The 23,807-nt window shown below is 46.1% G+C and overlaps 1 protein-coding gene across 1 annotated transcript; it reads right to left on the bottom strand.

The window, feature by feature from the left end:
* Nucleotides 1-1,087: 1,087 nt before the first annotated feature.
* Nucleotides 1,088-21,945, bottom strand: PCCB (propionyl-CoA carboxylase subunit beta). Its single transcript, XM_054515862.1, has 15 exons — nt 21,772-21,945; nt 20,012-20,131; nt 17,908-17,976; nt 16,932-16,988; nt 14,764-14,877; nt 13,675-13,785; nt 13,258-13,366; nt 12,248-12,368; nt 8,539-8,620; nt 6,995-7,113; nt 5,602-5,714; nt 3,526-3,626; nt 2,282-2,380; nt 1,999-2,092; nt 1,088-1,357 (listed from the first exon to the last, which is right to left on the bottom strand). Exons 1-15 carry the CDS (start codon nt 21,928-21,930, stop codon nt 1,236-1,238), a joined length of 1,590 nt encoding a protein of 529 aa, XP_054371837.1. The 5' UTR covers nt 21,931-21,945; the 3' UTR covers nt 1,088-1,235.
* Nucleotides 21,946-23,807: the final 1,862 nt, after the last annotated feature.

The following is a 23,807-nucleotide window of genomic DNA, read 5'->3' as shown; positions in this document are numbered from 1 at the left end:
ACAATAGCATTTGCATTTACCTTCCCCTGTTGCAGCCAACTCTGTTCCCTGGGACAGCACCAGGAGCCTTTTCATACAGAGGCCACATCCAGGACAGCCAGCGTGTCTGCAACCCATCTGCATCCAAAAACCTGGGGAGCTGCAACTCCTACTTGCACTGCTGCTTTTATATTGTGCTTTTAGATGATATTTAGCTGTTGCTTTTTCCCCCCCAGGTAGAGGCTCAAGCTCCACAGCTCTACTCACTGCACTTTGCTGGGAAGAGAAGCTGCCTGGCCCACGGCTGTCCTACCTCTGCTCCTTGAGGCTTGTGCTGGGTGTGAGCAGCAGCAGCTGCAGTGCAGGTAGGGAGGCTCTGTCACACACACAACAAATGCCAGTTACTCAGGGCAGCCAGATGACCACAGCAGCAGCACTAAATGTGACAGTGGCTGTTCCTCACTGCCCTGGGGCTGAAGAGAAGGCCCAGAGCTGATCAGAGTAACAGCTCCTGCAGTGGTTCCTGGCGAGGCTGGCAAATAATCCCAGAGAAAGGAGGCTGGAAGGGGCCTCTGGAGGTCTCTGTTCCAGCCACTGCTGAGGGAGGAGGGTTTGCATGTCCCACCAAAACTGCCCTTTTTTGTCTGCTGTTCTTAAGAGTGGACTGGCTGTGCCTCTCCTGTGCCACCCACCTCTGTCCTGGGGCTCTGAGACCCAGCTGCTGCAGGCAGCAGGGAAAAGCTGCCACAGGCCAGACTAACAGAGGAACAGAACAACTGAGTCTGGGATCAGCAGGGCCTGGGCTCCAGGGCACTGGAACCCAAGCTTAGAATTTTCCTCTCTGAGTCAGTGGTGCAGCACGTCGAGTCAGACTCCAAAGTCTGTGGCCAGTGGAATACCCTTGAACTCCACAGGGGTCTGACTTCCCAGCAGTGGGAGGTGGCTCAGGCAGGACTGAGCCACCTCCAGGGCCTATGGAAAGAGGGAGCCAAGGAAAGTTTGACCTTGAGCAATTAGTAACAGCTCACCTGCAGCAGACAGGGCAGGGTGTGTTGAGTATTAACCACCAAGAAAGGGTTTAGAGAGGCGAGCTGGTCAGACCCCCAGATTAAATATATGCTGTGATTTATTGATGATTATTAGCAAAAATCAAAATTAAAATAACTGTTTCTATTGCCAAGCAAACCTCCATTAACCAGAGTTAACCAGAACTCGTATTCAGAATGTCTCCCAGCATGGGCAGCCCCTGCTCACCCTCACAGTGGGATGTTGGCATGTTTCTTCCAAGGACTGGACTGGGATTTACTGGCCAGCACATCGAGGTCATGGCAGATGCGAGTGCGGGTGGTCGAAGGCTGGATGATGTCATCAACAAACCCTGCAAAAGATTGAAACAAAAAACCCCTCAACATGACCAACCATGAAGTGTTTGCCTCCCAGCCTTCTGTATCTAGGCTAACCCATAAGTTAGCAAAATCAAAACAATGGCTGGAATAAATAAGTTGACAAGTTATAAATTAACTACATTTAAAATAGACTGAGAAGAAAACATTCCTGGGTCTATTTTTTTATTCTGAATATAACTTGCCTTTTAGAGCACAGTTACTGCTCCAAAACTGAAAGTAGAAGCAGTGGAAAGACTTGAGAACTGAGAGTTCTGGAGAACATAACTGGCCCTAGTCTTTCTTCAGACCACTGCTTTGCATTGAGGGCTATATAACAGATTGTCAAAGCACCTGTGCTATAAAGGAAAAGACTGAATTTTGAGACACCTACTATCTGCACAATGGAAAATGTACTTTACAGAGCAGTCCCTGCTTTTCACCAGGCTCTTTGCAGCTGAAGATGTGTCCTGTGTCCAGATGTTGTCCACATGCACAGGTGGTGGTTAAGCATCACCTTTCTAACTCAGATCTTACCTAAATAACTTAATTGTTAGCAAAAGGTTTATTCAATAGCACAACTTTATCTCCATGCAATGGCAAACCAAGTGAAACACAGTGTGGGAGACAACCATACCTCTTATGGCAGCAGGGAAAGGATTTGCAAACTTATCCACATACTCTTCCTCTGCATTTGCCTCCTTTCCTCTGAAGATGATCTGGACAGCACCCTGGGAACAGAAGGGCTCTGTCAGTGACAGGCCCTCAGGCCGTGCCCTCCAGGTGAGGGCATGGCAGCATTGCCCTGCCTGCAGCCCCAGGACAGCCCATGGTGCTGGCAGGGCACTGGTGCTGCTGGCAGGGCACTGGTGCTGCTGGCAGGGCACAGCTGCACCGCGGTGAGAAGGGTCTGGACTCACCTTGGCTCCCATCACGGCCACCTCAGCTGTGGGCCAGGCGTAATTCACATCTCCTCGCAAGTGCTTGGAGCTCATCACGTCGTAGGCACCTCCATAGGCCTGTGACACAAACCAGGGCAGCCACTCCAGGAGTGGCCCTGCAGCAGCAACAGCCTGCATTGCACCTGCAGCTTTTTCTAGTCCAGAGCCAAGCAGCTGGGGCTTTTATCTGAAGGAGAGCGTGAGCATCTCCACTTTGTGGCAGCCATCTCCTAGGAACAGACACCACTTCAACCAGAGCCCCAAAAGAGTAAGGAAGGGGGCTGCTGACAAAGCCCATTCTGCAAGGCAGGCAGGGAGGGGTCAGTGTGTATCCAGACCAGCAGGCCTCAACCTGCACCCTGCACATGCACACAAACCCACCAGGCAGTGTGCTTCTGGAATCTCCTGGCCAGAGAATGCAGCACTCAGGCTCTGCAGTGCTCCACTCTGGAACTGGAAATGCTCCAGACAGCAGTGATGAACAGACACTGCAGGACTGCAGAGCAAACTGCAGTGCAGTCCCTGTCAGGGCCGTACTGAACAGTGCAGCAGGGCTGCAGGATTGACAAGTACTGCATGGAAATACTTGGAACAATCAGAGAAGGCAAAGGATCTTCTTGATTTTTGCCATGATAAGCCAAAGGAGTATCAGAAAAACGAGCAGGAGGGGCAGAGCAGCAGGGAGAAGGCTAAGGTTGTAAGGTGCCAGCCCCAGAGCTTATGGCACTAGGGTGTCAGGTACCTTATGGAGAAAGGAAGATGAGGTAGAGCCTGGCAGAAGTCTGGGGAGGAAAAGAAGACACATGAGTGTTCAACCTGCAGACAACAGGAGACAGATGCAGCCAGTGCTGGGTTTGCAGAGGGAGGCTCAAGAGGCAAGAAAGCAGAATTGCTGCAAACAGATGGCATGTCCTTAGTGAGACAGGCTGGGTGACATGGGACAAGTACTTGAGTGAAGGCATTCCAGAGAGAAAGCAGAGAGCAGAAATTGGAAGTTCCAGGTGGGTACAGAGACAAGAGGAAGGAAAGAACTGAGGTAGTGTTCTGGGAATAGAAGTGGCCTCTCGTAATGTTATACAAAGAGGTGTTACCAAATGGGACAAACAGAGATGTGACAATGGTAGAAAGCACCACTGGGACAGACAGACAAAGCTTGGTTTAACTAAAATTGCCACTAGTTCAAAAGGAACTCTGGATGATCTCCATGGAATTTGCCAGCTCACCTTTCTAGTGATGACAGTGATCTTAGGCACAGTTGCCTCTGCGAAGGCAAAGAGCAGCTTGGCACCGTGACGAATAATCCCCCCGTACTCCTGAGCCGTGCCTGCAAAGGACAGGGAATTGCTTCACTCCAGGGAATTCACACAACCATCATCTGCCACCAGGAGCAAACCTGACCACCACCACAGCCATGGTAACACCCTGGAAAAGATCATGCCAGGCAATGTTCTCTGCAAGATACTGAGCAACTCAAAAATCAGAGTAGCAGCTGTTTGTATGGAAGGTCAGAGAAGCAAAGCTCAGCTAGATGGGACCTTCCGAGGAACCAAATACATTAGAGCATTTTCAAGACTCCAGCTGTGACCAGCAGTAGGAAACAGAATTTGTTACTTAATCTGAGGTTTCTAATGCTAATGGGCTAATCTTGCCAAATTCCTTAAAACACAGCACTTTTTGGATCATAATCAAACCTCAGGTCTCATCTCTTCAGGTTCGTCTTTTTTTTTTTTCCTTCCATTTACCTGCTTTCAAACCAACATTTTATTGTGCAGTATCAATCAATATTTACTGTGCAGTATCAAGTCACTACTTTGAATTAGCTATATGGAAATAGTTCTTGGATTCTGAGCAACTGCTCAAATCTGGATTGCTGGAGTGTCTGCTTACACCAAGCCACGGCCTGGTCTGTACCAGAGGAGGTGGCTGAGCCTACACTGGGGAGGAACTCCTGGTTAAAATGTGCCAACTCCATTGTGTTAAAACAGGAACTGGAATGCAGAATAGTCACATTCTGATCCTTTGAGAACAGCAGAGGCCTCAAGGTAAACCATGGTTTATACAACAGTATTAACATTAGATTTGATTGTCTAACATTTATAGTTCCCTCTCAACCTGTTTTGTAATGGGTCATTTTAATATTACTTGCTCAGAGAGCCTGTGCTGAAAGCAGGCTCATCACAGCCCTTTCCCCACTGATGTACCTCTAAACACAGGCATTTTCCACTGAGAAGTGTCTTGGAGCATCTAAGAGGCTTTAAGAAGCCTGAGCATGAGGCAAGCACATTGTCCTTTACCTTTATCTTGGAGTTTTACATCACTGGAACCTAGGAACTGGAAGCTATTTTTCTGTATCTTTTCTGTCTTTCTGGTTTTCTCCCTTCCTTCTTCTTCTTCTCTCTTCTTACAGAATGTGACATTGAATGGGTTTAAAGGTTTTCTATGTTCAGTGATCTAAGTCTATGTTTTGATAAGTGATTTTATCCTGCATTTACTGTTTTGCTAATGTTCCTTAATTTTCTATAGTTTTCCAGTAAACTTTAGTGTTTTTTGTCTCTTGAGACTATTTGGTTGGGATTTTCTCCTTTGTGTCTACCCAGAGCAAAAGAACCTTGGTTTAGCCCTAGGTCTGAGTGACAGGGCTGCACCAGCCCCTCTGGGCAGCAGGTGCAGCAGATGTGGGTGGAACATCCTCAAGTGGCCCCGGCTGCCACTGCTCCCTTCCCAGAGCCAGCAGTGCCTCCCCTGGCCCAGCACAGCCTGTGCAGGGTCTGCTGCTGCCACCCTGCCCAGCAAGAGCTGTGGAGGGCAAACAGCATCTGAAAACACAGCTCAGCGTTTACCTTGGTACAATACAGCCCTCAGTGTAACCTCACACCCCTTAGAACAAGGGCAGCATCTCCAGGGAATGCAGCTTTTCACCTTGCACAGGTCACAGTCACAGCTTTTGGCAGTAGGACAGAGCTTCCCAGTGCATGGTGTCCCCAGGCCTGACCCTGGCAAACTGGCCATCCCAGTGTCTCTGGCAGGCTGCTGGAGACTGCAGTACTACCTGACTGTGTGATGTGTCTCTCTCCTTAGGTAACTCCAGCAAAGCCTTGTGACTCCTGACACACTGGTGAGTTAGGCACTATCCTTTGTGATGACTACTGTAGTTAGAATGCAGAGTTTCTGTCCCAAAAAGTGGGATTTTAAAACCTGGTTTAGGTCTGCCATAGCAAAAGTCTTCTCAGAGTTCTGAAAATGGATTTTTAGCACCAACACCACCAGTGCACCACATGAACTCTAAGGGTAAGGCATACCTGGCAGAAACCCAGGAACATCCACAAACGTGATCAGGGGGATGTTGAAGGCATCACAGAACCGAACAAAGCGGGCTCCTTTCACAGAAGAATTTATGTCTAAGCACCCTGAGGTTAAGAACACAGAAAAAGGGATTAGCAACTCCAGGGATCTGCAGTAATTCAAGGTAACTCCAAACCACACTATTTTAGCTGTATTGTCTTCTTAAAACAAAGGAAAAGCTTATCTGTAGATAATGTGGAGATAATCTGCCATGAAGCTTTCCTGGTTTAGAACTAAGATCACAGAACAAGCTACACTCAAAGGCTCATTTCATTTTTCTGATCCTGTGTGCAAAGACTTTCTATCCCAAAACAGAACAGTTTAATATCATACATGTAATTTAAAACGCTTCTCTGTAACTCTCTCTTCATTAGTATTTTTCAGATCAGTCATACTGAAAGGTTACAGAGTTCTCCATTAAAGAACCACAAACATTAAACAGTCCAATAATCTTTGGGAAAAATCAGCATTTCTGGTAGACACACTGTGAAGTGTTTCTGTTTCAGTGCCATTTAGAATTATATTATTCACAACTATATTAAAACAAAACACATTTTGTATCAAAGCCTCTATATGAAATGTTAAAATGAGCTGTTAAAACTTAAAATGCTAAATGAAGGTTAAATTTATATTAAAACCTTCTGTCTAGTATCTTGATGGTCATATCTTGTAGAGATGAAATGAATGAAACACCGGACTGGGTCATCTGATTTTCCCAAACAAATAGATACAAGAATTAAAAAGGAGAAAACCAGAATGTTCTGATTGGGGAAGGTCACTCCAGAAATTACTGAGTAAGGAGAGAAAGTAAAATCCCTGGACAGTTAAGAAGGGTGATCTTAGCTAGAGCTGCACCTTGTACCTTCAGATCCAAACCATGTGAGGTAAAGAGCTCCACACTTGTGCATCTGAAGGCTTTGCACTGTTCACTTACAGTGAGATAGCAAAGTCCCCTCACCCTACAGATGAGTTTTAGGGATTTTACTGCCACAGGAAGGATGTCTGTGGTTTCCATGCTATGACTAACCCCAGTTAATTGCAGGCTGCTGCCAAATGAGTGGTGCTCTTCTCCCCACCCTTACCCCCCACCCTGTGTGCAGCTGCTGCTCCTCCTGGGCTGGATGCAGCACTGATTTCATCACCTGGGAGCAAGATCACCTTGTTAGCCACTAAAGAAATGGTCTGCAGTTGGTTTCACAGCTCTATTACAGTGAGGGTCAAGACAAAGCAAGCGGTGGAAAACCACAGAATGAGTGGAGGAGCACACAGCCTAACAGCTCCGACCTTACCCAGCGTGCAAGAGACAGAGGCAAGGCACTGTAAGAGCCTCACCCTGGACTCTAACCTGAGGCTACTTTGGGCTGGTTGCCCACGATGCCAACGGTCCGTCCGTTCATCCTGGCAAATCCAACCACGATGTTCCTGGCATAGCTCGGCATGATCTCAAAGAATTCCCTCTCATCCACAATCTGCAAAGGGAGGCAGGCAGAGGTGCATAAGTACACAGGCAAACACAAACTCAGTTACCTTAGTATTGCAACTTTTAAAACAGTTCAGAACTTGCAGAATTTTGAAGGAAAGAGAGGGAGGGAAACCTTTTAGTCTTTGCAGCCTATACTGCAAGAATTAACTACAGAAACTACCAAAACTGTTTGTAACTGAAGCGAGCCCTTCTTTCTGGCTTAGAACAAAATGCAAATCATATGTTAAGAACTTCTTTCTCTCATCTTAATTAGCAACAGCCTTACAGACCGATTTCCAGTGATAAAACAATACTTCCTGGAGCTCAGAAGCTCCCCGTGACACATCTGATGTAATCTCTCTCTTTCCTGGAGCAGCCAGCACAGCCCTGCTACCCCAGGGTCAGTGCTGGGTGTGCCCCAGGGGATGCAGGGAACACAGTGCCCAGGCAGCATCCACCTGGAAGCACACACCCGTGTGGCTGCACTTCCCTCAGTGGAGCTCAGTGTGTGCCCTGCCAAGGCACAGCCCTGGTGCATGAGGCACGAGCAGAACTCAGCACGTTCCAGGAGATCAGAATGATCCATGGAGCAGTAGCGACACCTACACATGGCTACCTGGGCTTCCAGCAGGATTCCCCAGTTCCATCTGGTTTTGGCAGCTGTTCCCATATACACTGCAGTGTGCCAGTCATTTCATTAGCCTCAGTCTTAAAAAAGTTGTGAAAAATGTAAGCAGTATAAAAGTGGTGTTATTTCTTTCCTTAATACTTCCCAAAATCTGTAGGAGGGCTTGAGGGTTTTCTCCTAATTCACCTAATGATTTCTATTACATGCCACCTTTTAACTTTCATTACACACAGTGCTGAAAATCACAGTGGAAGAATCCAGGGATTAAAAATACCCTGAGCTTGCTTTCACCACTAAAATGAGTCTAAATGCAGCCAGTTGCAAACTTTGTAATTTCAAAAAAATAGACACGTATTTTCTCGTACTGCATATGTACATTATCTCTTAGCATAAACAGGGAAGGGTAAATCTCTGCATTCTGGGTACTTTATTACTTTTATAGAGAAGTGCCAGAATCCAAGACAGAAGCACCAAGGTTCAGGGAGGGGCCAGGCAACAAACTCAAGGGGGGTTCTGACCCCAGAAAGAACTAAATTGCAGCATCCTTCATCTGTATAGTTGTGTATACAACATGAGATATATCCTGAAAACAAATCTTGGGATTCTGTTAAAATATTTTTTTTCCCCTGCAGTTTTTGTTGCCCATATACAGGTAGCTACTACACAGGTAGAAAGTAACTTATAAAGACTGAAATAAATAAGTAACAGTATCTATATCTTCAGTGCCATTCTCCTGGTTTCTGTCAATTATTTAGATCCAGAATGTAATAACTGCATCTTTAATGTGAACACCGTCAGACTTACGGAGTGTATGATATCCAGCATATCATAGGCCTTGGCTGACTCACTTGGGACAAGGGTGTCCAGCTCTGGAACAGGACGGTCACTGTGGAGAGCAAGTGTGAGCAACAACACTTAAAGACTAAATTAATACCAAGACCAAAAATTCAAGTAAACATTTCCACCTCTCAGAAACTTCAGAACCTCCTCAGATATGGAGAAAAGAACCGTTTCTCTTAATCTCGGGCAGCCTGAGCAGCCTCCTGCTGAAGGAGCCCCCTCTTCCAGAGGCAGCTGTGCTTAGGAAGGCCCGAGCAGCACGGCCCGGCGGGGCTGTGCGGACACGGCCGGGAGGCGGCTGGGCTGCAGGGGGCACTGCCGGCTCACGGGACACACGGGTGTGGCTGATGCCTTAAGTTTTAGCTTTCATATTTTTCACATTCTCTACTGCCTTAGTATGTGACTCTGAACTTCGTATTAAGTGTTAGTAATTCTCTTCACAGGGTAGTTAGACAAAACAATCCTTTTCCAGCTTGAGAACCAAGGACAAATGTTACAGTCTCAGGCCCAAAAAGCATAAACAACAGCAAATTGAGGAGAGCAAACCAGGAGATGGGACTTCATAACCTGAAGCTGTAATTGGACAATTGACCCCAATATGTAAATGGACCAAAACTTATAAAAGTGTGAAAACTTGTGACCAGTTGTCCATCTTGGGCTCTTGTACTGCCCAAGGTGTTTTAGACTCTTGCCTGTTTCTCCACTTACAGTGACACATTTTCACGTGGAGTTTTCCTGTAACACAGATCCTGCCCTGCCATCAGCAGTGACAGGATCAGTTCCCCAGCTTTGATCACATTACCCTCATTAGGGATCCACTCAGCAGTGGCACCCACTGGGTCTGAGGCCTCAGTGCAGGGGTGTCAATTTTTATCAGTCACCATTGAGAAGGTTTCAGGGAGTATAATATTTGTGCTATTCCATAAAAATAGTGATCTCTGTAACAAATGGTGTTTCTATGGGAGTTCTTACTGAATTAATATTTTAATAATGCCAGGATTTAGTACATTTTGAATAAGACAGCACAAGGCTGTAGACACACAATTCAAAACTGAAGGAAGTGATGTGCAGTTTGACAGAGTCAGACGAAAGTTTAAAATGCAGCCCCATGGCTGTCTCTGTGCTCCCTCAGACACATGGGATGAGGGAAGCACTGCCCCTTGCAGGGAAGGGAAGAGACACAGCTATTTATAGAACAAACCTCAGAGCAACACTTCAAGTGCTTTTTCCATACAAATACAAATATTGCACACAAACACTTCCATAAAATGATATAATGGAACCTTAATGTGAAGAAGTTAAACTTGTTTTAACATACTAAACCCTAAGATAAAAACAATTCTAAACTTTCTTGAGTGTGAAGTAGATACAATGTGCTCCAAGCTCTGTCCTGTGACCTGTGGTACCCAAAGGGTAGAAGGAAAAAGATGAAATTATTGCTCCCATAAATTCATAGAGCTGAAGGAAATTTTAACAGCATTAAAATAGCCATCAGCAAAATGAAGACATTATCCAGGATACCATGTTTGAAAATCTCCTTCAAATGTCTACAGACACAGGACATCTGGAGCTTGCTGCTGCACTCACTGGCCTTCAGAGGTGTTTCTCACAGCTCCCACTTAGTGGGGCAGAGCTGCTGCTCATTGTTACAGCTGGAGACACCCTCACCAGATGGACACTGGGTTTCATTCAGTGCAGAAGTGAAACTGCACTCGGTTACCAACAGTTGGCAATAACCTCCTCCAGAAGTTTGTAGAGACACAGAGGTAAAATCCCACCATGCCATAGAGCAAATGCAATGCAATCAGACACCTCCCAAAGGCAGGGACATCTCCCCAGGGACAAGTGGGTACTGCAAGAAACTTGTGAGTCCTTGGAACCCAGGCCACTGACAACACACACTCACCAACACAAGCTTCAGCAGCCAAGGCTGGCATTTTTCAACACCAAAAAGAACTTACCTAAATAGAGGGGAAAACAGCCCCAGGACTTGACAATAAAAGCACAAATAGGTTACATTTAATTTGTGGCAATTTTTTGTGTGGTGAAAACAATGCAATAAGAAAGCTTACTCTAGAGGAACAGACTGGGACTGGAGCAGCTGTAAGGATCAAACACATCAATCCCAAGCAGAAGGAATCTATTAAGATGTCAGTTTGTCCAGATGAAATAATACCAATCTGTGCATTAAGACCATAAATGGGAGAACAATTGGAGATGCTGCTATAAAACCAGATAAATTTAACAAATAGATCTGCCTTCACATGTATAAAGGCTACTAAACTGAAGTTCTTAGTACAAATTGCATTTATTATACCTCATGCCTTGTAAAGATTAGTTCTTTTTTTCTTAAGGGACACAAACCTCTTATACTTTAGTAGCTACAACCTCACTGACTGCTTCTCACAAATAAACTGTCTGTTATAAAGTACATTGATTTTAAAAATGGACTGTTGCTTCTACAGTGAAATTAAAATACCAAAATCAAGTCTGTAGAGATCAATTATCCCAGTACAACTTGTTGAATACTTATAAAGACCATTATAACCTCAAATATAATCCCCTAACTCAGAAAATAATACAAGAGATTTGCTTTGGTTTTGTCACTAACAAACCAGAGCATTTGAGAACAGAACAGAACCAGACTGGCACACCTTAATGAACTCCTAAAGATCAACACCTACCTCAGAAAAAATTTGGGCTAGTAATTAATTGACCTGTCTGGCCATTCTCTAAAAGAAAATGGCAAATTTCTTTTTAAAAAAGTGAGAAATCTATCTCAGGGACCAGCGCAGTGATTTGTAAAATCAATCCAAAAGCACCTCCCCAAACAAACTTACACAGACACTGAAAAGCACAGTGAGGGATGAGGAGAAAATAACCTTCCAGACTCACAGGTTAAAATCATCACACATGAAGAGCCCCAGGACATATCACACACACGTGAGGAGCTGAAAGGAACAGATTGAGGCACCACTCCCATGCAGGAGAATGCAACAGCCTCTTGAGGGTTCCCTAGGGAAAGGGCTGAATTTCGAGTGCAACTGGAGCTTGGGTCAAAATGCGTTTACTCCACTGACATTCTCTGCCTTCCAGCCCTAGCAAGGCTCTCTGCTCAGTGTCCCGTGCTCTCTGGCTGTCTCTCAGCTCCTGGAAAATTTCCCTGATAAAAGTCCAGACAGTTGCCATTTTTCCCCTCTTGAAATGACTCAAGTTCTTCCTGTATTATGTTGCCAACTCCACAATGAGCCTGAGACAAGTACATAACACACAAAGCTTTCTGCCTCCTTGTTGCCTGCCCACCTCTAACCCTTGTGAGCAGAACTCATCCAACAGACACAGGTGACAGAACAGGGCAAGTTCTCCCCACTGCCACTCACTGTGCTATTCCTACCTCTCTCACTCCTTCCAAGGGACTGGGCAGCCCACCTGAGCAGAGATTGCTTTTCCCCACATTCTGCACACAGCCTGGACAACAATCCTTTCAGAAAACAGAATTAAACCTAACAGCAAACACACACACGTTGGAACACTTCCCATATTCACGTATCAGAATGCAGAATTATCTGCCAAGATCCCAGGCACAGAACACCCCTATCTCTGTGCCTATAAGCCAGAGAAGCCATGAAATGCAGTGCTCAGAGAGCCCTGAGCTCAGCCAGGCTGCCCTTACCTGGGATCATGGCACTCGCACACTGGAGCCGGGTCCCGGTTGCTCAGGGGTAAATAATTAAAGAACTCTCGGAGGTTCAGCAGAGCATCGATGTCATTCTCAAAGGCTCTGTGTGCAACTCCTGCACAGACACAGCACAGCAGGTATGGAAATCATTGTACAAGCTTTCCTTCCCAAACTGATACCAATAAAGATAGAAACAAGCAACAGCAGGACTCTTTAAACTTGAGCTGTTAACAATCAGGAACATTAAGCCACCAAATCTGACCAGCTGAAAATATCTAGAAAACACGTGCTGTGTCAAACTTCCTCCAGAACAGGTCTGCGTTGTTGACCTCATATTTAAAATAATGTGAAGTGGTTTATCAGCTGGCACAGCCCTACCTGACTCCAGCCTTCTGGAATTCTGTGCTGCACCCAAGTGTTGGACTACAAGTGCTTTTTATAAAAGGGCTGGATCTGGGCAGCATCTGTGTGTGTGGTTTTGGTTCATCATCAGCTCAGTTCACACAAAACTTGAGATCCTACAGTCATTCGAGTCTTTAGAAGATTCATGACTCACAGACGTTTTCACAGAGGGGAAAAGAGGGAAGAAGTGCTTCAGCTCACATGCACTTGGTTTGTAGTTAAACAGTTCAATCAATCACATTAGTGAGCAAACAAGGGACTGCTGAGAATCTTTCAACCCATGCAAATGTCTGGACAATAAAAAACCCCACCCCAGGCTGACTTCACTAAGCCCTACTCCCTGACAGTATTCCCACTTCTAGCATCTTTTGTGGGTTTGCTACTTTCTCTTCCAAATCCCAGAACTCTCCCACATTCCCACTCTTCCTTTGTGTTCTGTTACTAAATAGGAGCTGTAGGAAAGCAGATGCAGAGTCAGATACTGTGCTTAGGCAGAGCTTTGTCCCTTAGACTCATCTGGATTGGCCAATGGACCGTCCAGCCAGAACTACTCATTTACTTTGAGCACAATTAGCATGTTCAGTAAAGCCCCCAGCTCTCACCAGACACTGCAGTGTGTGTCTTTGCACCCCCAAGCTGCTCCTGGGTGACATCTTCATTGGTCACAGACTTCACCACGTCAGGCCCAGTGATGAATAGGTAGGATGTGTCCTGGGGGAAAGGGAAAAGCAGAAACAGTGAATGCCAGTGCCAAGCTGCAAAAGCACCTAAGGAACAGCCACAGCCTCTAGAGACTTCCCTTAAAATAAGAAGAGGGACAAATTTCTTTAAAAGGCTGCATTGCATTAAAAATCCACTGAAAATGCAATTGTCCACAAGTTAGCTGGGAAAGTTTTTTCTCAACTTTTCATGCAAAATATAAATCCAAAGCAGGAGATCATCTTGGAAAATACCCATTCCCATATGGTCACTTAGTGTGTGATCAATGTCACCAGCAGCAGCTCAGGACAAACCCTTACCTTCACCATGAATGTGAAATCAGTTAAGGCAGGAGAATACACGGCCCCACCAGCACAAGGACCCATGATAAGGGAGATTTGGGGAACGACACCAGAACACAAAACATTTCTCTGGAATAGGAAAAAAAAAAATGGTTTTACCAAAGAAATGTGTCTTTAAATCTGTGCCCAGATTCTGCAAGAATTCACCGTCACAAACAGGACTGTTTTATCTACTGGCAGACAAAGATCTGGAGAGAATCTTTTGATGCAAATTGAACCAAAATGAGTTTCTTATTTCTGTTCCCATACAGCTGATTCCCTATGCCATGCAATGACTGCAAAGGAGATACCATGAGCCACCTCAACAGATGCTGCCAGGGAAAAACCTGCAGTGAGGCTGCAGTGGGAAGGAGTGGATGTCCCTGACATTTGAATGTGTAGGTACACTGTGCTCAGAGGTAGAAGCAAGCTTACTGACCAGCTGAGGGAGGGATTTTTTTAAAATCAGGTTTCTGCACTGGCTTGAAGTTTACACAAAGGTGAATGGTTGCCATCCAGCATGGATGGTGTGTTGTTCAAAAATCCACTTACACTGCTTGGTGCTCAAGTGGGTCACAACAACTTACTGTAACTGTTCCTCCCAGACTGCACCACCCAAAACCTGGCAGCATCTGACTGACCTGACATCCCACCAGCTTTCCTACTGAAAGGACAGTGTTCTGTGCACGCAATTTGATGCAAAGTACTTTAGCAGCATATAAAAGAATGTCATTTCTGTGAAAAAATGAGCAGCAGTGCACCTTGGGGAAAAATTTCTGTATTAACCACAAAAATCCTCTAGGACATAAAACTTTCACCAGAGCAATCAACACTGGACATCCCCATTCTCACTACACATTGGATTACAGAGCTCAGCATGACCCTTGTTTAAGACATAGGTACATTTGTCCAAAGCCAAGAAAAGAACCAAAGTCTGAGTCTTATTATCCTTTTATGCTTTGGCTGTAACAGAACAATAACCTTAACATCTACTTACAAACACCCACTTGCATGTTGTGCCCACCTTTGAGGATGCCAAACTCCCTGTCCATCCAGCAGCCTACTCACCAAAAAGATGTCTGCATAGCCTGCCAAGGACTCCACTCCCTCCTGGATACGAGCTCCTCCTGAGTCATTCAGCCCAATCACGGGGGCTCCAACCATGGCAGCTTGATCCATGATCTAGTGATGAACACAAACTCCTCAGTACTGACCCAGCTAAGCTGAACCCCAAAAAAATATCTGCCTTCCCAGCTGGGCATCTCCACACTCAGCACTGGATTTGGATAATGCAGTGTGAGTGACACAGTCCCAGGAGGGGGCCTGTGCAGCTGAGGTCTCCCCCTGTTCACAAGGGGCCTCAACTGCACCTCAAACATCCCCTCAGTGAGGTCTCATCTACTCCTCAAAGTTTGTTGCAGTGGTGGCTGTGGAATCTCTCTAAGCTATATATTCTAATGCTTGATTACCCTTTTTAGAACTGCTCTGGGAGGACTAAATTACATCTTTGCTCCAGAATTTAAACATTACATTTGTCTTGATACACAGCATTGAGGGAGAGCAATTAGCTATTCTTGGCCTTTACTTTTGGGAACATTCAAGTACCTCAAATCTCTTTTCAGTCTTCATATTCCTCTTCATGTTTCTAGGCTAAGCACCATCAATTCAGTCCCACATCCTGTTTTCTAGGGCTCTGATCATTTTGGTTATTTGCCTCAAGATCATACACAATACTATAACAGAGCCTTAAGTAGGAGGACTGAATTCCTTACATTCCTTGCACAAAATATTCCTGATTATTGAATTCCACTAAAATGTCTGCCATTTTCATAACACTACAGCACTGGCACATTATGTTAAGATCTGTTTTAACCTCAAGATCTGCTTTAGCTCCTAAATAATTTTTGTAAAACATCACTTAATCCCCATTTTGAATTTTGATGTTGCTTTTCCCCGTCCTTTCAATCATTGCAATAAAATTATTTCAGACAATCTTTAACTTGTAAGTGATTTACAATTCCAGTCCCATCTTTCAGAGTGCTTGTAGCATCAACCTTGAATTTTATATTACCTAGAAACACAGAAACTACACTTGGTGCCACTCAAGTCAGTGGGCAGGAGACCCAAAACTCCAGCACAAACAGGAGCTGGTGGTAACTACTCTGTACAGTCCTAGAATTCCCTGTTCTGCTGTTTTCCAGGGACCTGTATATGGATTTTTTTCCCAAGGCTCTTCCAAGTTCTTCCTAAAACACTGACAAAGACTGAGCCCCAAAGCAACTCATTCCCCTAGAGCCTTCCAGCTTTGGAGCCCACCAAGAACAGCACCAATCCCAACCCACATTTTTTCTAGCTCTGTGATCAGACCCTGCTGCTTTAGAAAGAAGAGATCAAAGGAAACCCACAGAAAGCATCCCATCATTCCAGTGCCATTCCATCCCTCCCCAGTACAGACACCACAAAGCTCCACTGTCAAAGGGTAATTCAAGTCCTTCCCAATATCAAGACCAGGTAAAACCAAATAGTTGTTATTGAGCCCAAAGTCTTCATGTTTTCTACTTTATACCCACACACTCCTGAGGAGCCTATGGCAAGGAGTAGTTATTTCCACAGCATAAAATGCCTTGTGCCTTTCCACAGCAAAAATCTTGTTTCTGATTCCATGGCAAGAAAATTCAGGAAGATTTCGCAGTTCACACCACTCAACACTCACCCATGAAAGAGTTCTTGTCTGCCCAGTCCTGGGATTCAAAAACCCTTCTCACAAGACAAGCAGACAAACAGGAATAAATAGCCACAAGTGTTTGATAAGAGAAACTCTCAGGGTCAAGGTGACCTCAAAGTTGTAAAACTGTTTATCCTCAGCCTGTTTACTTGTTACATTTGCTTTCTTTTTAAATATTACACACTTTCACAGCACACTGTTTAGAGAAAAAGCTTCTCTGAATTCATTCCTCTTTTCTCCAGTGGACAACGAGTAGGTAATTTATATTTGTACTTGGCAAGTCTCTCACCCTTTGCAGCAGAGTAGAAGATTTAACTTAATGTAACAAAGTGTGCATTACCTGGAAAAGCTCACTCACACTCAGAAAGTTCCCAGAGGCACCACTCTCAGGCATGGCACACGTCAGAGCCCACTAAAGCCAGTCACCAAACATTTTCTCCAAAGTCATTATCACAACAGACAGAAAAAAAAATGCTGACAATTTTTTTGGTTTTCTTCCGTGCCGCATTACCTTGCAGATCTTCTGGGCATGAGCTCCAGATAAACTGCCTCCAAATACAGTAAAATCCTGAAAATACAGCAAATTTTCAGATTAGGGAAAGAATAATTTCAGTAAAATGTTGTCAATTATTGCTAGTAAACAACATAATCCTGCAGTGCTCTATATTTGGTATGCTACTTCAAAACAACTGACTCCCTCAGTGCAGCCTGCAGATGATCCCAGCTCCATACAAGCATCCTTCACAAGGAGGAAACACAAACCTGGACACACATCACCATTCTAGACTCATGAGTTATGTCCCAAGTCTTACTCCCAAAGAAGCCCCAAAAATTGTGTGGACAGAGACAGCGTGGCTATGACTAACATTTGAACCAAAAAGGTTCAGCATCTCGGGAGGCAGCTCAATTTGGAGGGAAAAGGTCTTTAAATATAAAAAGGGAGGGGTGTATCATGAAGGGGCACTCTTCAATTCTACTAATACAAAAACTGCCCCCTACTTGTGTTCTAAAATGAAGGTTTGTGTTTGGCTCCTCTCCACATGTTCAAGCCCATGTAACAGTGACTCTCCTTGGAAGGAGCACACATCCAAGACAAAAAAGGCAGAGTCTATGCCTTGCTCCAAGGTAACACAGCAACAGCCACTTTGGCCATGACAGCAAATGGAACAAAGGCTACTTTGTGGCCCAGAACAGAGCAGCACTTACTAATGATCTGAAAGAAAGCCTTTCACAGTGAGTGACCAAGATAAGTCTCTACCTAAGATGTTTCCTCTGAAATACTTTTATTTTAATATAAAAAATATATTTTAACATAAAAAGTCTATTTTATCTATTTATATGCTATCTATCACAAGCTATTTTGCTTTTTCTTGTCTGAGGCTGCCCTGCTTCCTCCCACAGGTACATTGCTACCTGGCCACACTGAACTATTGTGAACTTATCCTTTGAAATAAGTTCACACTACTTAAAAACAAGTAAAACTTTACCTGACTGAAAACATAAGCTAGTCTGCCATTAATCCGTCCACGGCCAGTCACCACACTGTCACCAGGATACTGCATTAAAAACAGACAAATGAATTGAAAATGCAACAAATGATGTCTACTAAAATTTCCACAAACTCCTACTAAGACAAAGCAAAGACTGACTTCCTGGGAGGTCTCATCTTCCATGTCTGCAGTGGGGGCTCCACAAAGATTTTCCCCAGCTGTGAAAAGGAAACCTTAGAGGTAATATCACATATTCACTATGTATTAGAGCAAAGATCATGGAACTTCCCTTCAAATTTAGAAGATCTGAAATTAAGACAAATCATGCCCTCAGAGATAGGATAGGATGTACCTTTTATCAGGACTAGCTGATGTTTTTGAAAGAATGGACATAGTGCACAAACCTCTGAGGTGTTGAAAAAGGGAATTTCAGGCACTGAAGTGCTTCTTGTTGTTTGGTATTAAAATGAAAAAAAAAAAGGAAGGAAAAAAGGGAAGTGTGTGCTGCAGGGACACTCTAAGGAGCACTCATGCCCAGGAGGTCTGCTGTCAGGAAGGTCACACTTGCCTGGTGCCTTTTCTCATGCTCACACACAGCACTGCTCTCAGCCCCTGGCACACAGAACAGCAGCACACACCTGTACTTCAGCCACTGCCACGTGAAGGTGACTCCCAAAAGCCCCAGCAGCCCACAGAGCAGCCTGGATGTGAGCACAAGACCTACCCTACCCTCAGAAAGTTCCAGGGACTCTGAGAAATTCAATGCTAAACTAATATTCCAGCTCAGTGGCCACAGTTAGGTCATCTGTTGTGAAACTGTGCTCTGTAAACACAATCTGCAGCTCACTGAAGGGTGAATTCTGAAGCACAAGGGAAAAAATTAACTCTCTTGTCACACTCAGGACTCTGCTGCCCCTCCTATTTTCAGAAATAGCAATTTGTTATCAAGAGTGTGAGATGCAGCATGGAGTAACTCAATGAGAGGCAACTCGAGCTGTTATTTGAGTTTGCTGGGGAACAGAGTAAGAAAACACAGAGGAGAGAAGATGTTTGCTCTGCTATTCCCTGAGAGGGGAGGAGGTCTAACACAACATCCTTCCCAGCACCAAGTGTCATCAGCCTCCCATCTGACCCAACAAACAAATCCTTCACCTTTGCCACTCCCAGCACCTCTGCTGGAACCCTGCTGTCCCCTCCCTCATCCACAACCTGAAGGACTCAAACCCAATGAAGTGGTTTAAGAGCTGCACAAACAGAAGTTGTAGTCACTGTGTGCAGCACAGGGCACACAGAGAGCTCCTCACCCTACACCAACAACCCACAGCAAACAGCCTTTGGCTACAGGAAGTGAACAGGCACACCAGCACCAGGCACTGATCCCAGCAGCTCATTGGTGTCTTCTCCCAAAGCACAGCAGAACACTTTCCCCAGGTAGAACATTATCAGGCATCAACATTATGGTGAGAGACTTTGGGGGGCACAGATTTTCCCTGTGTGTGTGGAACCCCTGTACCATGTTGGTTTAGGATACATGGCCACAGAGCCACAAAGTGCCTTAGCAAGCAGGGTGCAAATGGCTGACTGAGCAGTACAAATGCTGGGACTTCCAAACATCCAGATCAGATTGTAAAGCCCTCAAGGATTTTATGACTGTAGTTTGGCAGGCTATATAAATCTATATATAGATCTATATAAATATAGATCTGAGTTGTTTCATCCAATAACTCTAATCCTACCTGTAGGGAAACAGAAATATCTACCTTGATTTTCTCCTCATATCTGATCTGATTGACGAAATTGCATCAACAAAGCTCTGCAGCCTCCTCTACTGTTTAAAATGCAAATCTAAGACAATTCCCAGGAAGGTATTTGAACCAAACAGGTGAACTTATAAAAAAGGTATCAAGTTTAGACAACAGAAACCTCTGTAAGGTATTAAATGGAAACTGAGAGTAATGAGAGCAAATTTACAAAACAAAATTATACATAAAGAGAAAACAAATAGTAAAAATCACATGTGAACAGAAGAGCCCATTTTCAACCAGTGGGCTAGCTGCACAGCAGAGGACACTGAAACAAGAGTTATATGAAATAAAACTACCTTATTCTTACTAGAGTCCATCCCAAAGTCAGTACATCTGTGCTCCACAAACATGTCATATTCATCAAAACTGTCGGGGTCCAACAGCAGCAGAATTCGTTCCCTTGCTGTCAGCTTTCCCTAAAACAGAGCAAGCAACAATTAACAGAGCAAGCAACAATTAACAGAGCCATCAGGTGATTCTGGCTGTTTGCTGACCCCCAGCAGATGCAGCTTAATCAAGCAGAACCTCACCTGATCTGTTACACAGCGTCCATTAAGCAACTGCAGGCCCCCAAATCTGCAAATAGCCTGTGCAGTGATTATCCTCCTCAAAAACAAACCTCATGCAAGCCAGATTCTGAAAAGAAGGCTGACTGTTGGAGCAGCACTACCACAGGAGAAAGGAAACAATCTCAGAGACTTTTCAACAGGATACAAATGCATCACAGCTATTTTTGCCTACACATTTAAATTAAGGCCTTTTTTCTATTCTTAACCAGGGAACCCTTCCACAGCTAGACCGGTCCTCCCCAATAGCTCAGGGTTCAATTCACTGCACTCAAATATTATTTGATTGCAGTAAATAAGAGAGAAGAGGAAGTGTGACAGCCTGCAGGGATCTCCTGACAAAATCCTTCTGGCTTTTCCTTCTGGACACTGTTACAGGCAAAAGTAGGGTAACAGTGAAATGGCCAAGAACAAGAACAGAATACATTGACTAGATACACATGTCCCTTGCTCAGTGTTATGTAGTAAAAAATGACTGCAAAGTTCTTTATATCTTAACCTATCAAACAAATCTGTTCTTTCCAACCATGGTAAGCATCTGTCTGCAAAGGGCAGGGCACGTGGGTTGTCTCCTTTAGGGGATGACATGACCCTGCATCAACATGACATTGTAACACAGCTCAGCTTCTACAAAACATCTGACCAGTAGGCCAAAAAGCTCATGAAAAGCAGGAAATGCAGGAAAGCCTAATGTAAGCCAAAGTTTTAGTTTATATAAAACATAAGCTGTTCGAGGCCCTAGACATGCAGAAGTGCTTGTATATTGGTGTGTCAGTGTCCTGAACGTAACTCAGCCAGACTGAACTCTCTTCAGATGTTGTATAACTGGGGAGGGACACTGCTGACAGGCAGAGTGATCACTGAGGAAGCCTTCATGGGAACCGCCATTCCCACCCCCTGGATGCCTACAAACCATCTTGCACTACACTGAAAAGGTCTCCCAGCAAGAAGCAATAAAGAGAAACAGGAAACCTCTGCTGTCACCCCCATCAGCACTGCCTACGTTCTGAACGACAGGGGCAGGAGACTAAAAACCCACCTGTTGTCATCCCTCCCACCTGTCTTTTCCTCTGCCTTATTTCCACTCTTCTAACTCTTTGCTCTCATCTCAGAGATCAGCTTAAATTTGCAACAGAGGAGTAAAGATGAAGCTGTTGCTCAGAAGTGTTAAGCAACCTAGAATTGACTTACCATTGACAGGCAGAAGTTGCAACTTCTGTCTACACTACCTCTCATACATTTTGCAGCCAAACTCGGTAACCACTCTGAAGTAAAGGAATTAGTAAAGCAATTGTTCTTTTTTCTACCCAGAGTAACAGGCAATGCAGTCTTAAGCGCTGCTTGAAGAAACTTTCCCGCAAAGGGGCGTCTACAGGTGCCACGCGAAGCCGCGAGTCCCCAGAGCCGAGCAGAGCCCACCGTGCACGGCCTGCCCTCCCCGGCCAGCGTGCGCCCGGCGGCAGCGGGACAGGGCTTTGTGCTGGGCTCACCCGCTTGTGCTGGGCGTCGATGCGGGCCTGGCCGCCGCCGAGCAGCGCGGCTCGGCGCTTCTCCTCGATGCGCTGGGGCACAGGGGGCGGGCGGGCCCCCGAGGCGGCGCGGCCCCGGCACAAGCCCAGCGCCCGCCGCAGCACCCGCACGGCCGCCATGTCCCCGCGCTGCGCCTGCGCGCCCGCCCCGCCCCGGCCCCGCTCCCGCTCCGCCGCCCGGGTGTCCCGGCTACGGCAGGGGCGGTGCGGGGCACAGGGCTCCGGGAGGCTCGGGCAGGGCCGCTGCAGCACCGGGCCCGGCGCAGGCCGCTGAACGAGCCCAGCCCTCCGCGGCCAGATTGTTCATCGCTGTTGTCTGTGCGCAGAGACCAGCGGGAAAATGCATCAGCTTTTCCCCCTTTCCTGCGTGGCGGAGAGATTTGTGGCGCTTCAGAAGCGGGGAAGGCAAGCAGAGGTGTCAGCTCGCAAGATTAGCTGTCCTCTCTTTGTTTCAAATGCCAGAAAGTATTTGTTAGGAAACAGTCCCTGTGACACACCAGCACCGATTCCGTGCGCCTCCTATGAAGAGGCACTGGCTCTTTTCACGGCACGCTTTCGGACTGATGAGGCAAATCGAGACCCCTTAAGAAGGGAGTGGGTCGGGATGTGCGGGGAATACGCAGCGCGCACAGCGAGTGCCCGAGCTGCAGTGTACCCGCAATCCAGAGATCTGATGTCATCGCCTCCCAGGCAGTTCCTCAGTGTGCAGGCGCAGCCATCTGTGCAGCAGATCATTTGTTACCCCTGTAGGCCACCTCCGACACCGACCACCAACAAACCACCGCCGGTTCCAAGTAGGGCGAGGTGAGTATTGCCTAAGTGTGCACATACCACACATGAAATGCACGAGCATGGCCCTGTAGATACCACAGGTCTGAGGAATCTCCAAGAACGGAAATTCTTGGATTACATAGCATGTACAAGCTGCTGTACGATAATTCATTTTGAAAAGGTTCTCAGGCTCCAGTCCAGCGTCCTACTCAGAACAGACTCAGCACCGAATTCATACCATTTTGTCAGCTGGATCTTAAAAGTCTGCAAGGCCAGAGGCTGGCACACCTTTCTCAGTCAGAGTTCCAGTGCCTGACTGGCTCCATGGGGAACTGATTCCCCCCAGCCCATTCTACTCAGTGGCAACCTGCCTTGTTTCAGTTTAGGACAGCTGCCTCTTGTGCCCTGCCTGTGCACTTCAGCCAGGAGGGGTTAGTGAGGTGACAGCCACAGGCTCTCCAGTACCAGAAAGCAGCTGCTAGGGATGTCCCCAGTGTCCACTCCAGGCCAACAAAGATAAAGCCCAGTTCCTCAGCCTCTCCTTCTGGGGCAAGTGCTCCAGCCCTTCACCACCATGCTGCCCCTCCTCACCCCTAGACACAGCTGTATGGCAGGAGATCTTGTCAGAAACCTCACCCAGGGTAAGACACCTCACATACACTGCTCTTCCCTCACCACAGACCCTCCCTTTGTCACCAGAAGGCACTGAGGTTGCTCACAGGATTTATTCCTGGTTAATCTACGCTGGCTATTCCAAATCACCTTCTCTTCTCCATGTGACCACAAAAGGCAGCCAAGAACCCTTGTGCCATGGCTTTCCTCCCAGACCAAACTGACAGTCCCAGGCCTTTTGTAGATGGGAGTAACCCCAGGCTTTCCCCAGCCATCAGGGATCCCCCTGGTCTCCATGACCTTTCAAAAATAACGGTGGCATCACTGCAACACCTGCCAGCTCTCGCCACCCACTTGGGGTCATCCTGTCTGGTCCCCCAGAATGTGACAAACTGGCTCAACAGCTGCTGACTCAAACACCCCCACTACTGGAGCCCCTCCCTGAGCCCTGCCTGCAGGCACAAAGGCCTGGGGAGCTCTTGGCAGTGAAGATCAGGACAAGAAAGGGACCAAGTAGCTCAGCCCACACACTGCTGAGCAGGAGGCTGTTTCAGCCCCCAGCCAGAGTAGTGGCAGGATGCCAGCTGCATTCCTGACCTATCTGTGAGATAGCT

Source organism: Molothrus ater, chromosome 10, assembly GCF_012460135.2.
Source record: "Molothrus ater isolate BHLD 08-10-18 breed brown headed cowbird chromosome 10, BPBGC_Mater_1.1, whole genome shotgun sequence".
Classification (NCBI taxonomy): Eukaryota; Metazoa; Chordata; class Aves; order Passeriformes; family Icteridae; genus Molothrus; species Molothrus ater.
Note: the sequence above shows the minus strand (reverse complement) of the source record. Positions and strands in the feature narration are given on the sequence as shown.

Bases quoted from the DNA above. Each gene is read 5' to 3' on its own strand.
- PCCB (XM_054515862.1), bottom strand. From the start codon at position 21,930: ATGGCGGCCGTGCGGGTGCTGCGGCGGGCGCTGGGCTTGTGCCGGGGC. The intron at 12,369-13,257 runs GTGAGAGCTGGG...GTGTCTGTGCAG, and splicing joins GACACACACTGCAGTGTCTG to GAGTTGCACACAGAGCCTTT. The intron at 3,627-5,601 runs GTATGCCTTACC...TGTCCTTTGCAG, and splicing joins TGTTCCTGGGTTTCTGCCAG to GCACGGCTCAGGAGTACGGG.